At 37.6% G+C, this 16,053-nt stretch overlaps 1 protein-coding gene across 2 annotated transcripts in view; it reads right to left on the reverse strand.

Moving 5' to 3' along the window:
* The window catches only part of LOC142107669 (carbonic anhydrase-related protein 10-like), a 241,190-nt gene that overhangs the window by 40,023 nt on the left and 185,114 nt on the right, over positions 1–16,053 (reverse strand). For both annotated transcript variants that reach the window (XM_075191238.1, XM_075191237.1), the window contains 2 exons: positions 15,046–15,231; positions 10,937–11,032 (listed from right to left, as the gene is read on the reverse strand). In XM_075191238.1, coding sequence (XP_075047339.1) covers positions 10,937–11,032; positions 15,046–15,231 — 282 coding nt within the window. The remainder of the gene's footprint in view (positions 1–10,936; positions 11,033–15,045; positions 15,232–16,053) is intronic.

Genomic DNA, 16,053 nt, shown 5'->3' on the forward strand with positions numbered 1-16,053 from the left:
AATAGGTGCTATTAGACGTGAAGCTGCCTACTGTATGTGTTCATTATGTTATTGTGCACAATTATATATATATATATATATATATATATATATATACATACATATATACACATATATATATATATATATATATATATATATATATATATTTATATATTTATATATACTTCTATACTTTGAAATGAAAACGAGGGTTTTTCGTCGCAATACCAATAGTAGTGGCAAAGTTTATTGATAGCTAGTATCTCTTAATGGTACGATCAGACCGCATGGTTGCGCATGCAGCCGTGATTGTGACTTGGGACAAAAAACGCTGGCAAGGCTGGTATTATTAAATATTTAGTTGCTGCCAGTGGTAGAATACTTTGCAGGTGTGCAAGAAAGGCAGTTGATATTTTTGTGCTCCCAGTTTCTGTGTTAGGGACCTCGCTGGGTACGCTGACAATCGCATGTATTGTTTAGTGGTACACAGTGGAGAAGAAGTGAAAGGACGCAGCTTGTGTATTTTGTCCATGGCCAATAAAAATCTTTAGCAGGAGTTTTGCACTGCAAAGCGTTGGAAAATTCAGTCTTCCACATGGGTGCTAAACAAGCGTTAGAGATGGTCGATGAGTAACTTAAATGTATAATTTCTTTTGTGCTTGTGTATGGTTCAAATAGTCTGAAGAAACCTTTGTTTCTATTCCATTCATAAAATTGCAGCCAGGGAAGGGAAGTATATAAAATAAATTTATTATGTCCCTGTAATGGCTTAGATTCAGAAATCCTAGAAGGAAAAATAAGGTTTCACATGTATGTGCTATTTAGTAGGTGAGAGATATTTATTGTGTCAAGACAAATGGTCTTAGTTAATTGACCTTGACTGCAATGAGGCTATATTGCCTTAGAACAATACAAAAGACTGAAAATGGCAGTTGCTAGGGAATTTTCCTGCATTAGAAACAATTGTCACCAGGGAATAAATGCAGTCTGAGGTTTTTTGGGTTGGTTTTTTTTTTGTGTGTTTTATGCTTTTTGTTTGTTTTTCTGTTGAAAGTAAAGAAATGAAAATGTTTTGTTTGTTTCTGATACTAACTTTTATTTTTCTCTTTTGTAGACAAGAACACCCAGAGATATATATTTAGTAATTACGGGGATACAATCATTTCCCTTAAAAGACAAGTTAACAATGGGTCATTGTAACACTCTTTCTTCTAACTGCGGTGGCCCATGATAACTTATTAGGTTGTGTGTATATACTCTGATTCTAATGTTGTTTTTATGTATTCCAGGAAGACATACATGGGAGATGCAGAGTATGCGTCACAAAGGATTCATTTTGCACTTCTCTATTATAGTCACGTGCCCATCGCAAGGTTTATCAGAGATACCGGGTTTGATACGAGCTAACGATGGACGACACTGGATTGGATGGGTGATGTAACGCCCTGTTAAATTTAATAAGAATGAGGGAGGGGCCATAGATTAGTTAAAATACAATGGGATTAGTGGAATAGTTGAGAACCAATTCCCCATAGTGCCCAATCCAGCTGTCATCTTGCTGTAAATGTCCTTTTCTCCTTTTCTGTTTGTCTGCAAGTCATTTTGTTATTATTTTTCTTTGCTGTCCTAATTCTCATTCTTTACATCTCTAACTGTCAGTATCTCATTCTTTTCTTATAAAGAGATACACAATATGTAGACACTGTTCCAAAGAGTTATAGGAAACCTCAATATTTTAAGACACAGGTCTGGCATGACTGTTTTCAATTTCTTTCAACCAAATAAGGGGGGAAGTAGGAAAAATAGTTTTGCTGTGTCCTTATTTGTTTATAGCATCAGTGCTTGAAACTAAATACTTGTTCATGCATTTCTCGGGACATGAGGTTGCAAGAGGATGGATCACATCCGTGCCAGACAAAGGTCCAATATTGGAGATATTGTCTCACTCACGGGGCTAAGACATTTTTGACAACGGACAGATTTAGGGGTACACACATTACACTAACATAGGAGGAGGAAAGAAGCTAAAGGTTTTGTTTTAATGGTTATAGAAGCTGCTTATTTTAAGCAGGCATTTTGTTGTGGAAATGTGATTCATGTTTTATAGATTGTATGTGGTATTATTATTATTATTATTATTATTATATTTTATTTGTTAGGCGCCACAAGGTTTCCGCAGCGCCGCACATAGTACAAACAGTAGACTATACAGGGTATAACAGTACAGAACAATAAACAAAAAGTACCAATACTTCAGAAACTCCAGGCAGGCAGATGCAATAGACATGGAGCAGAAGAACGGGTAAGGAGACAGGAGGGAAGAGGGCCCTACTCATACGAGCTTACATCCTAAGGGAGGGTAAAACAGACCAGGCACAAGAGGAGCCAGTTGAGGGAATGGGAGAGAGGGGAGAATGAGCGGAGGAGATGGGGTTAAGTGGATGGTTGGTAGGCTTTGAGAAAGAGGTGAGTTTTGAGTGCACGTTTGAAGGAGCACAGAGTAGGAGAGAGGCGGATGGAGCGAGGAGGGTCATTCCAGTGAAGGGGGCTGCACGGGAAAAGTTCTGAATTCTGGAATGGGAAGAGGTGATCAGAGTGGAGGAGAGGTGGCGGTCATTGGCCGAGCGCAGGGAGCGGGCGGGAGTGTGAATGGAGAGGAGGTTAGAGATATACGGGGCAGTAGAGTGGGAGAGAGCCTTGTAAGTGGTGATGAGGAGTTTGAAAAGAATTCTGTAGGGGAAGGGGAGCCAGTGAAGGGCAAGGCAGAGAGGGGAGGCAGAGGAGGAGCGGCGTGAGAGGTAGATGAGTCTTGCAGCCGTATTGAGTATAGAGTGGAGGGGGGAGAGACGGGAGTGGGGGAGGCTGGTGAGGAGGAGGTTGCAGTAATCCAGGCGGGAGATGATGAGTGCGTGTATGATGGTTTTGGTGGCCTCCTGAGAGACAAAGGGACGGATGCGGGCGATGTTGCGTAGTTGGAAGCGACAGGCTTGGGTAAGATAATGAATGTGGGGGGCAAAAGAGAGAGAGGAATCAAGGGTGACACCCAAGCAACGGAGTTGGGTGACAGAGGAGATGGTAGTATTGTTACCAACAATGGAGAGGTCATGGTGGGATGGGTATCTGCCTTTTGTCTCCTGAGCAAAGTGTACAAAGTGTGCCTCAGAATGCACAAAGGGTGGAAGAGGCAGAAGACTAGCTGTAGGTGAATCAGGTAGATGAACAGATATGCATATCTATGTGGAACATTAGATTAAGATTTTTGCCACAAGACCTGACATAAGTGAAACCCTTTAGAAAACGTAACATTTTTTTGTTTTTATATTTTTCATAATTACATAGACATGTACTGGATATTGTTATAATTAACAAAGGTGCTATAAAATTGACCCCTTTGCCCTCCTCACTTAGCCAAATAGCTGAAACTGTGGGATTGAAAATGGCATGTGAGTTGGCAGAGGCTAAATCAGTTGATATACATTGGTTTTGAGTACTTTTCTAAGATAGGGGGTGACGTTGAGGCGACAGAGAAACTTATGACAATAGCAGGACATGAGTAGCAAACTCACATTACATGAAGTACTTGTGACAGTGACACTGTTACCAAATGAAGTAGCTGTTATTTAATTTAAAGCTTACACAAGTTGTCAAGTAGGCCGCAGGTTTAAAAATGACAACCAAAAAAATCGATGTTTTTTGTTTTTTTTGTTTTTTAAATTGTAAACTCACATGAATTAGTTAAAATATAAGTCTTCTGTTCCCTACAGAAAAAAAAGCTGTCTGGAAGGTGAAGGGATGTGGTCAGGAGTCCTCTGAACCCTGGAGAGATGGACAAGGTTTGGCCTGTGGTTCCCAGAGTGTATATTCCAGGCCTAGCTGAGACAACACATGGTCTGACTCAACTGGGTAAAGAAGGTATGTGCAAGCTGGTAAGAGTATAATAGTGTGCATCAGACTTTTCTTCTCAAGCTAGTAGGATGGCAATATCCTGTCTTAATTGATTGAGAGAAAATGTCAGGAAGACAATACCAATAGAGCCATCCCATACCCCTCCTACAGATGGACTTTCTCCAGGTAAAACAAATCAACTTAATCCAATTGCCACCTTGCTGGATTCTCAAGTATATACTGGTGTACTGATGACATATTTATCTGGGTAATGGTTTATTCAAATGTTTCTAATATTGCTGTGTCATACTCAGGGTTTTTGTTGTGGTATCCCTAGAGTTATATAGAAAGTGATAGGGGTATTCATTCTTACTGGTAATAACTTTTAGAAAATGAGTATGAGCAGTGATAGTAAGTCATATACTCTTTATTAGACACAAACCAGTGGGAAAATAGAGTAAATGTTACTACCTAGAATGAACTGAATGAGTGAATGCTAAAACTAGATTGGAGTGGCTGGTAGCTTTGGCCACTAGTCCTTCCCACTATCAGAATCACTCCTAAGCCTCCTCTTAACCTGTCACCTTTTGAAAATACTTTTGACTGTCCCTGAGATGAGTTTATAATGTAGAGACTGTTGAAAATCTGAGTTTATAATGGAGAGACTGTTAAAGATCTTGTAAAGAAAAGCAAATAGTGAGACAACAACAAAGGATGTTCGAAACACTGTCTCCTGATACGTTATACTAATTGATATGAAGTTGGACTGGGAGAGTATGTTATGGACTGTAATTTCCTACACTCAAGTTATTTGACAGACAGGTGCCAAGTGTTGACAACCAGCATCACATCCCTGTGTTGACAACCAGCATCACATCCCTAGGCGTAGCAGAGAGACTCCGGTACACATTCCACCCACTGCTGAGGAGTCGACACCTGGAGATGGTTCAAATTACAACCGAGAACGACACTCGGGAATATGTTCTGGGAGACCCAAAATCGCAGTTAACAACAACTGAGCAAATCTGCTAACCTTGGAACTCGGAGACAGTGTGAGGGGCTATTGTCTAAGGAGTATTGTGTCTTTAAGTACTGTGATCCCATAGTACATAGAAAGGTGCATCCAAAGATGCCAGTCCAGTAATAATTCAGACTCCAGCGGGCATCTATGATAATGATTATCATTCTTGGGTGGGTAAGGTTTTAGGCCAAACTGAGTGCTGGGTGTGCTCTCACGTGTCTCAGAGATTATATTAAGTAGGACTAGTTCTCTTTCCACTAAATATTTCTGAGGTACCCGAATTATGGGGTGGGACACCAGTAGGGGAAAATTAATACTTTAAGGTAGGTAAGGTAGGTCCCTTAGCTTGAAGTCTCCCAATATGCAGCAGGCCGATCAAATTACTTTAATATCACTCTTCATGAAATCCTGGAGTATATGCAAATTGCCATCATACAAACTGAGGCAGCAGACTTAGTGAAAAATAATATTTGTGTGATTCTCCAAATTTTTGGCCATGACTGTATATACTGTTGAACCAGCTTATTTTAATCTTAATTATTCTAGTTTAAAAGTGGTCTTGTGGTCTCCTCTACTGTGTATCTTGAATTAACTTTTGTATATTTACTAAACTACGTGTTTGAAAAAGTGGTGATGTTGCCTATAGCAACCAATCAGATTCTAGTTATCATTTAATTAGTACATTCTACAAAATAACAGTGGCTAAATGGCAGATTGCTGAAATCTACTAATGCCCCTTATGTTACATTTATGTCAATTAGAACTATACATACACTATTGAAAAACTTTAAGACTTTGATTTAGAGTAACTATTAGACAGCTTTAATGTTGTACCCTGGTGAGATCTGGTAACTTGTACTTGAGTCAAAACTTAGTAGATGTTTGAAACACGTAGTATTAAGAAATATCAGTTCATTTGTATAATTGGATATGTACATGAGATTGTATAATTTATTATTTGCTCTATAAGTTAATTATTTATATTTTATATTCAATTTTTCATCACCCTTATTTTGGATGTATTTCATACTGTAAAATATAAATGATGAGATATAAAAATTCATAAATTAATAAATCAATAATAAAACTCAATTTAAGTATAATAAAAATAAACTACAAAGTTTGTAAGACAAATAATATAATAAAACTAAACAAACAAACAAAGAACAGCTTATTCCAACCAACTCATCTCCAGCACAACCTATGCAAATTACAGCCTTTCATCCTGCCTTATGGCGGGGACAGATAAAAAGCTACAGGACTCATGGATCTATCTACAGTCCCAGTCATTTCACAGACATCACAAGCAAGGGATTGGTCTGTGGGGAAGACTCTGCTACTTATTGGCCACTTATAATTACCAATGAAATCCTCCAGCTGGGGAAATGGCTCAATTCAACACACTGTAATTGCTGGGCTGTAAAGATACAGGTAAGCAATGGCTAGACATGATTTTGCATGATATTCTGGGTTGTATTCATGTACGACTTGCAAAGGGAATGTACAATCATTTAATTTAGCAGCAAAAATTCTAGCAAAGTTATCTATGCTATAGAAGTGCACCTGTGTATGTGTATGATCATGTACACACAGAGATACGCTGTGACATACATTTTATTGCAATGGGTAGATACTTCCCCCCACATTATGGATTAGAACATTCTGTAATAGAATATGGTGGAGGTCACACTGCTGAATGTCGAATGACATTTCAATTGTAACTTAAAGACCCACTGACAAGGTCATTGATTGAACAGTGAGAGCATCAATGAATCCAAGGGTAGGTATGACCCTTAAACCCTAATCATTTTACATGTCATATCATTTACACTCTATTATAAAATACAATTAAACAACACTTTTTGTGTATCCAAAAAGTACAATTATTTAAACATGTACAAGAGGTTTGTTGGGAGCCATTTCGAACTTGCGAATAATGATCCAAATTTCTATTAAAACAAAGACCTTTCGAGTTTTTTTCACCAGGACAATTAAATGTATTTTGATATTACTAAAAATGATACCTGATTAAGCACAGGGGTCAATACAGTTCTTGATACTTGTTATCTGTCCTTATTGCTAAAAAAAAATACCCCTCTATCACTAAACCTGTGTGATACGCTTAGTGCTTTAAATACTGCAGTTTGTCTTCTTGCTGTTGACATTACGATCCCTCTATTAAATAGAATTTGTCATTGTTCTAGAGGTGTGATTCCCATTTGCCAAATTGCTTTTCAATGACACTATAATTGAGTCTTTCTCAAAACATAGGAGCTAGCATTAAGGTTCATAGGGTCATTGTACTCATACATGCTTACTATAGGCATTCTTCACTCAGACTACAACTACACTTTTATCAGATAATGAGAACTTCTAAGGAGTTTTCAAAACCCACACAACTGTCTTGCAGACTAAACTCTTGGTACAGTTGTGGAAGAACTATGCTTTGAAAATATAGTAATCATTTTTTAATGGTGCTGTGTTATGCAAAGATATTGAACAGTATAACCTTTATACATTAAATTATAAGCTTGGGTTAGATGGATTCTACCACATTCAATTTCACTGAAACCGCCATTTTATCATTTAATGAAATATGCCAGTGCTATATAAATAAAGTATAATGAGAAAATTAATAATAATAATCATCAGTCAGAATTTAATACATAAATCAGGGTTTCCCAAATCCAGTCCTCAGTGAGCCCTGACAGAGCATGTTTTCCAGGTCACAAGTGAAATAATTTTAAAATGTGTCAGTCAGTAATGAATACACCTGTGCTCCAACAAGGAGACACGGAAAACATGCACTGTTATGGCTCCCTAAGGATTGGATTTGGGAAACTATGATATAAGACATTACTTTGATTCATATTGAATTTAGTTTAGAAATATGAATATGAAGTAATTATGTACATATACTGGAGGAACAGGATGCTTTAAAGATCGGGGTGGCTATATCAATGCAGTATAAGAAGTGAGGTGAATAGAGACATAATTTTGCACAAAAAAAGACCAATCTTGCAGGAGAGGGACAATAACAGTGATTGATATCTATATCCAATAAGTCTGTTTGACAGTAGTTTCCCAGGCCTGGGTTTATCTTTTCTCGTTCCTCTAGGCCATTTTTACTTCCAGCCCAACCCATTGTTCAGGCTTCTTCTCATATATTGCTGCAGAGCTGGAAAAGGCCCATTTTTAGATATTACTGGGTACAAGACAAACAACACATTAGAGAATCCCCCAATCCCAAGTGTATACCGGAAATATATGCAAACAGTATTTCTAAAGTACCATGCATATTATGCAGTGCTCTACCGAGAATATGTAATCATTCATATCACGCCTTGTGCCCATCAGAACTTAAAATCTATATTCCCTACCACATGAGCACATACGCAAGAGTCCACTTTTTTCAGAAGCCAATTATCCGACCAATATTTTTTTGATGTGTGGGAGATAACCGGAGCATTAATCTATTTCACAGGCACATTCTATTTCAGCTACACTAGAAGAGAGAGTCTAATTATCAATGAGGGATCTACTTTATAGATTTAAAACTGTTTCATTCACATCTAAACATTTCCTTAGCATTCTACCAGCAGGTATAGCTTGTTTTTGTACTGTGTAAACTCTTCTTCAGCGGTACTGGGGAGACACAACCATGTTCATCTAAACACCCTATGGCTCTAGAAGATTTTAATCTCCCAACAACATCAACTAATACTATAAAGGTTGTTCCTAAGGAAACTGAAATTGCCCATGAACAGACTTTATTGCAAAGCCCGTGTATCCCTTTTATGACACTGTCCCTCAATGTCAGTGTCAAGAATAGATTTCAAATACTGTCAATAAAATGACTTCCCCTTGGGCTGCTATTCTGCTACAAAATAAGTCAACAATTTTGCACTTTTTCCAAGATTAATACAATCTCATGTTCAAATTCTGAAAAGTATAATATTCAGAACATAAAGGGCTTGCATATTTCTGCACATTGTGCTTTGGTATTTTAGTACATGCTTAATGCTCTCATTCTTTCAAATAGTTTTGGTCAAATTCTTTGTCCTAAATGTGCATTTGTCCTTTGTCGATCCTTTGAAAAACAAACACATAAACTTGTTTTAGATCTGAGATATATTTTCTCCTTGTCGATGCTTGCAAATCCTGATTTGTAGTGTATTTTTGTCATCATAGCTGCAAATATTTGAAGGGACACCTTGCTGCAGTGGTAATTTGGTGCATACAGGAACATGCTGCTCAGACATACATGGCTAAAAAGCAACTAACACAGTATACAGAATACAAAAATAACATTGGGCTCTATTGTCTACTAGTATGTTTATTGCAATAATCTTTAGGGTACAGGATACTAAGCAATTAGGGGTCTGTTTATTATCCAGCGACGATAGCACAGATTATTTTTTTTATCACTGCTTTTTTTATTTTTTTTATTTTAATATTTCTTTTTTAAGGTATAATATGGTTAACAATGGATTGTGTCTTCATAGTCAAATTGAATAGACCACTAGCGTGATTATATTTTTCTATAAAAAAGAATATCATATATATATATATTTTTACTAAAGAGAAGAGAAATTGAGAAAAATAAGAAAAAGAAAAGAAGGTAGAGAAGAAGGAGAGAGAGAGGGGAGGATTGGGGAGAGAAATGAGGAGCAACCTCATTGTAAGTGTGTGAATTTTTATCACTGCTTAACACAGTGATAGAAAATCTAGTTTCACTTGTCTGGTTGCACACGCGCACTGGAATTGGAACTCTGGACTTGGACTTGATTCGTAATAAAATAGACTTCCTCCTGCTTTGCAGGGGAAAGCTTCTCCGGAGGCCCCTGGCGAAGGCTACCTCTGGTCATACCTGGCGATAGTCTTCACTGAACTGAGGGCTTTGTTAGATAGGGAGAAACCCTATCTACCAGAAGGAGAAAAAGGACTCTTCACCCATTGATAAATAGACTAAATAGACCCCTAAATGATAGCTGTCATAGATAATGATGGAGGCAAATCACCAGTGCCATGCCCAAACTAAACTCATGGAAAGCATAGCAATAATTAAAATGACAAAATTAGATTTTTTTAACACACTTGTTTTATGATAAAATATAGGTAAAGTTGTGGGGTTTAAGTTTTATCAGTAAACTTTAAATCTTGTCTTTAAAATGTCTTATTGTTTTATGCCCACCAATGTTTACATTTTTTCCATGGTAAAGGCATACAATTAGATAGAAATAGCTAGTTCCTCTAATAGTCAATGTGCCAGGAACTGAACCAGCTCGCAAATCCTATATTCTGTCTAGCTGGTCAGTTGCTTTGCTTGTCTGCACAGAGACAGTCTGTGGACTGCAGTTCTAAAGAGACTATTACCAGCTATTTTTCATACTCCAGGGCTGGCCAACCTATGGCTCTCCATGTGCTGTGAAACTACAACCCCCAGCATGCATTGCCAGTAGATGGCCAGCTGATAGCTTCAGGACATGGGATTTGTAGTTTCACAACACCTGGAGAGGAGAGCCACATGCAAATGACATCATTATGGCCCCTTCACCACTGCAGCAATGACATTAATCACATTGTTGCACAGCGGGGGCAGGGCCCCTGAACTTGTCCCTTGGGTTTCCCCTCTAAGACCTCCTGGAGGGGAGGTCCAAAAAGTAGGCAAGTATGGTTTAACTACACTTCACTTCTGCATGCACTGACCTTGGTGTGTTTTTGATACCTTCCACTATGGCAACTGGATTGCATTTACCGTAGCAAACCTTGTCAAAGTGTATTGTGAACATGTGTTAATGCATTCAATATTAGAAATGACATTAATGGAATCACATCAATTTTTCTTTTCCAACTTTAAAAACCTGGACCTGTTAGTCACTCGTTTATATTGTAAAATAAAAAATATATCACTATTCACATTAGTAACCAAAATTAATCATGTAGAAACACAATCATAATTGAATGGAAAATGGAAAATAATTCTTTAATTTTTACTAGAAAAATGACCAAAGCTTGCATTCAATGCATGGAAACACAAGAACTCACATTCACGAACAAAGAGATTATAGCCAGGCCATTGGGGTTGCGGGATGCCTCGCTGACATTACTGTACAAATCCTGGTTATAATGAATCAGCTGTACCTGTAATAATGAGAGGGGTATCTCACAATGTCAGTAGCTAAAAAAGAAGATAGAGAGTCAAAGATCATAGTTGCAAAGAGACAAAACATATAAGTGAGAGAGAGAAAAAGCAGGCATGGACAAGCACAGAATAATAGTTACATGAAAAAGAGACAAAAAGCAAGGAGCAGAGGATTCTAAACCAGATCAAGACATGTAAGATAATATGTTGCGCTATGAACCCTATTTTGTAACATTATACAAAAAGAAAAATCTGCATTAGCATGTTTAAGAAATTTAGAGAATATACCTTTTCAAGCTGAAAAATCATTATACCAGTATAATTTTTTCATGGGCTCAAAACAGCAAAGTATATGACAGAAGTCAAATTCATATTGATGAATATAAGCTTGGATAAATAGTATGTTACAAAGGTTCTTCACCCAAAACTTTCTATTGTTATGAATTGTGTGTAGCACAGATGATTTTGAAATTATGTAAGGTTGCTGTGCAGAAATTTATGTTGTATAAAATTACATGTCATTTCCATTTGCAGGTAGTCCATAAAAATAACAATAGTTTATCTTATATTGTATTATGAGCAATGATTCATCTTAATGCTTTTCCTGATTATTATGTTACTGCATATACACTTTGGTTGTTAAATATAAACCTTTCCTAGAAAGTAATGACTAGAATGACAATCATAGGCTACAGAAATTAAATAATATAAAACAAACACAATCATGAAATACAAGGATATAATAGCAACACAATAAATACAATCTTCTATGCTACAACATATATATTTCATTTTGCACTATGCAATGTATTAAGTTCAATGTTCCCTTCTATAAATATCTATATAAATGATCTGTTTTCATCCCTAGGCAACAACAAGACACAAGTATGATACCTTGATCGAAATCTACATTTAAGCAAAACAATCACATAAATATATATATATATATATATATGTGTATATATATATATATATATATATATATATATATATATATATATATATAAACTACACAACCACAGACTTTTTTCCTGGGGTTCCTCAGTTGAATTTATAATCCCGGCCAACAAACTGTGTGTGTGTGTGGGAAGGGGGGGGGGGGGCATTCTCAACTGAATGGCCAATCAAAAGTTGCAACCAAGAAATTGTAGCTTGTGATTGGTCTTCCCACCCCTCTGCTGCCATTTAAAGTTGACTGGCAGAGCTCCTGGAAAGAACGGCCATCTGTAGCAGCCCCTTGGTCTTTGACTAGGTGGAGGGGCATCTTAGTTTAATCTTTTCCCAGGTTGTAGTGCGGCTTTAGGATTTACGATAGAAAGAGGAAATAAAGTAAGGAAAGGAAAGCAAAAAAAATTAGTAACTTTGGACCTTGGTAAAACCATGTTGCATTGGAGGGTGAGAGCTGGAGGAAAATTTAATATGTGATGGCAGATTTATAGTTGGAGTAGGGCATGTTCTAAATCAACTTAAAATTTCAGTGTACAAATAAATCTATCAAGTATTTGTGTGCTACATGAAAAAACAGCCAGTATTTATCTTATGTGCAAAATAATAAAATAATTTGCACCCCTTGCATTGTAACATGGTTTGTCCAGGAGAAAACGTGCTAATTTTTTTGCTGTACTTTCCTTAATGAATCAGGCCCTACATGTAGATGAGGATTGGTCTTGGACATATACTTAGAAGTATGTGCGCCCATTCCTTATTACAGAACTGCTTCAGCTCATTGATTTTCTTGGACTGTTTGTCTGAACTCTTCATAGGACAAAACAAAATATTTGAGCTGCATTAAAGTTAACTTTAAGTCAGTCATTCCAAAATATAAAACTTCTTCTGCTTCAGTCTCTCAGTTATAGATGTACTGGCGCAAATAGTTTGTGGCTTTGCTTTATCCCATAGATGCATACTGTGACATTTTTGTGGGATTTCTATGCATAATCCCAAGTTCATTGTTACCTAAACATATTTAACCAAACATATATTGGGACTAAAAAACTCCAAAATATAACACTATTACTGCCAAAGTGCTGCAACTGGCATGAAACATGTGGGCAAGCTATAATTGCTGGGCAAACTCCTGAAAGGAGATTTACCACTCTTTTTCCACTAATGTTGATGTAAGTTTGCATATTTTTGTAAGACTTAAAGTATATGGATTTTTTTAAACATAACCCTGTTGTTGTGGATTTATAATCAGTCTTGCACTGGTATATAATGTATTGGATTTGCTTTTGTTTACTTGAGTTGCAGGAGGCTGTCTGCAACCTACTGAATCTTATATGAGATAAACCCAACTCTTTCTGTTTTACACAATACATCCACGTTCATGCTTTTAGATTAGCAATATGTTGGTGTAGTTGGTACCCAGTGGTTTCAGTAACACACCATTTATGGCAAAAAGGTCATTTTTCTCTCACTGGTCAGCAAAAAATTATTTTAATAAAGGTTGGATAGAATATTATGACATTTTGTTTCTATTATTAACACATAATTACTTATTTATATTTTAAATATAATAAATATACTCATTGTATGAAAGACGTTCAATTTTAAGTAATTTAATTTTATATGTTTTTATTACATTACTTGAATTACTCCCCAGCAATTTTAACAACATGGTCTGATTTAGTGTTAAACATAAAACTGCAACGTGTATATTCACTATTATTTCTGATGCTGCATTTTGAGTTACATGTATCTTAATATAAATGCACCTTTAATACTTGCATACATATGGTGTAGGAATGTCATCATTAACTCGGAAATTAGCACCAGGCCTATGGGGCATGGAACAATAATCCTTTTTAAAGGCATATCTTAAATATATTGGTAGCTCAAAATCAGATGCATCTCTAAGGGACATAGTGGCATCATTTCATCATGCCGCTACTTTACTAATCTTATATGTGAATACCTCTGTGACCACAGTGAACATTTAATCTTGCTGGCCTTTCATTCATTTCTCTGGACCCTGTGGATTTAACTATGTACCTTGGGACTTATAAACCTTTATTCTCATTTTGGGTTGTGTGCTATGTAAGTAATTGTTATTTTATGGGATTTGTATATGGATTGACATCATCTTGGTTCTTAAATAGAGCCAGGTGGATTAACATACATCATCACACATGGACTGATGATGTATAGTGGATATACAATTTCCTGGTCTCCATCCTCCTCCCTCTGGACAAACAGGAAGTTAGCAACTCCTAAAGCCCCTACAACATCTCAAATGCTTGCAAGGGGTTAAAATGAGTAGTTGTTCTTCATCAACTGAGATTAGGAATCTCGTTAACCAGTTCTGACAACTCTTGTTCTCTCCTGGACTCTAAAAGACTTAGAGGCACCATCCCAGCAGGGGAGATTTACACGTGGGGAGCATCCTAATCCCTGCTTATCACCCACCAACTCATCTTTTTAGCCCGGCCAATCCTGAACCTGATTTAGGGAGGGAGGGATTCCAACCATGGGCAATTTGGACCTTTTAAAAGAGCCTGCAGGGTTCTAGGATTTCTAAAGTTTGGTGTAGAGTCTCATCTCTCATCAGCTACCTCGTGATTCCTGCTCCAGTTCCTGTGATCTAGATTGTATCCATCTTCTCTCTTTGACTGTATGACCCTGACCCCTAGATACCAGGGAGTAAATGTATCAAGCTGCGAGTTTTCCGGCGGGTTTGAAAAGTGGAGATGTTGCCTATAGCAACCAATCAGATGCTAGCTATAGTTTTGTAGAATGTACTAAATAAATGATGGCTAGAATCTGATTGGTTGTTCAAACCTGCGGGAAAACTCTCAGCTTGATACATTTACCCCCAGGACTTCCCTCTGACTCACTCCTCCAAGCGCAAGTGTATGCTAGTATAAGATATGCTCAACCGAAAAAATGGGCGCACACTGTGTGCATGTGCAATGCAACAAAATTTATGCCGTGAAAATGGACTTGCACTTTACTCAGACCTAGAATGTTTAATTAATAAATTCTGCAAATTCAATAGTTCTGTTGTTGTGATCACCTCTCCAGCTGCAGCTTCCTTGTTCATAAGGTGTTCTGAGCCAATACCATTTTCACTGCCAAAATGCAGCATCACCTCTTCAAGACGATGGTTATATAATAAAGGACCACCTGAAATATTTACTGGTTGCTGCTTGTCCAGACGAAATGAAACATGTCGTCCTGTGTTGTACATTGTTCCACTAACCTGTAACAGAATATTCACAATTAAATAATAAAATGTCATCTTTTGTAGCTATAGCTTCTTAGTAATTTCTTTTGTAAACAGGGGTTATTTGGAACAGAGCTTTTGGTCACAGGGTAAATGACAGTTATGTCCTGTAAAATATGTATTTCGCATCAATTGTCACATTGTGTCAGACGCATGCCCCGCAGTCCTCTTCCTGCTCGGGGACGGCCGTCTGTCTCTGCACGGCCACGCGCATGCGCACAGCAGTTGTCCCCGTTACCAGGCGATGGTGACGCTTCTCTCAGCTGTCGGCAGTAAGTTACATCATTGACTGCCACGGGGGACCCAATCAGGCCTACCTTGCTTCTATATAGATCTGACTCTGGCATCAGAGTATCAGGTCAACCTTCTGCTCCAGCTTTTCCCATCTCCAGCTACCCTCCTACCCTGATTATACTATTTGACTCTGACCTGGCTTGATTTTTGACCTGTACCTCTCTGGACTCTGATTTTGCTACCATGCTACCTCCTCGTAATTGATCTTTGGCTCGTCCGACTACCCTTTTGGATGCTGATTCTGTACTTCACTGCCTGGCTGGTGTTGCTCCCGGACCATCTGACTACTCTCTGTTCACCGCCACTTTGCCGGTGACTGTCTTGGAGAACCAGCTAAGACTATAACTCCTAGCGGGGGTTCCAGGTGAATACCAGCGGTGCGTTAGACTCTGCACACCTAAGTTCAGTTATGTAAATACTGGCAAGTGACCTCCATCCAGCATCCATTTGTGACAAAATGATCCCATGTTAATTAAGTCACAAAGTCACCAAAAAGCTCCCAAG

This window comes from Mixophyes fleayi, chromosome 11, assembly GCF_038048845.1.
Source record: "Mixophyes fleayi isolate aMixFle1 chromosome 11, aMixFle1.hap1, whole genome shotgun sequence".
In the NCBI taxonomy this organism is placed as follows: domain Eukaryota; kingdom Metazoa; phylum Chordata; class Amphibia; order Anura; family Limnodynastidae; genus Mixophyes; species Mixophyes fleayi.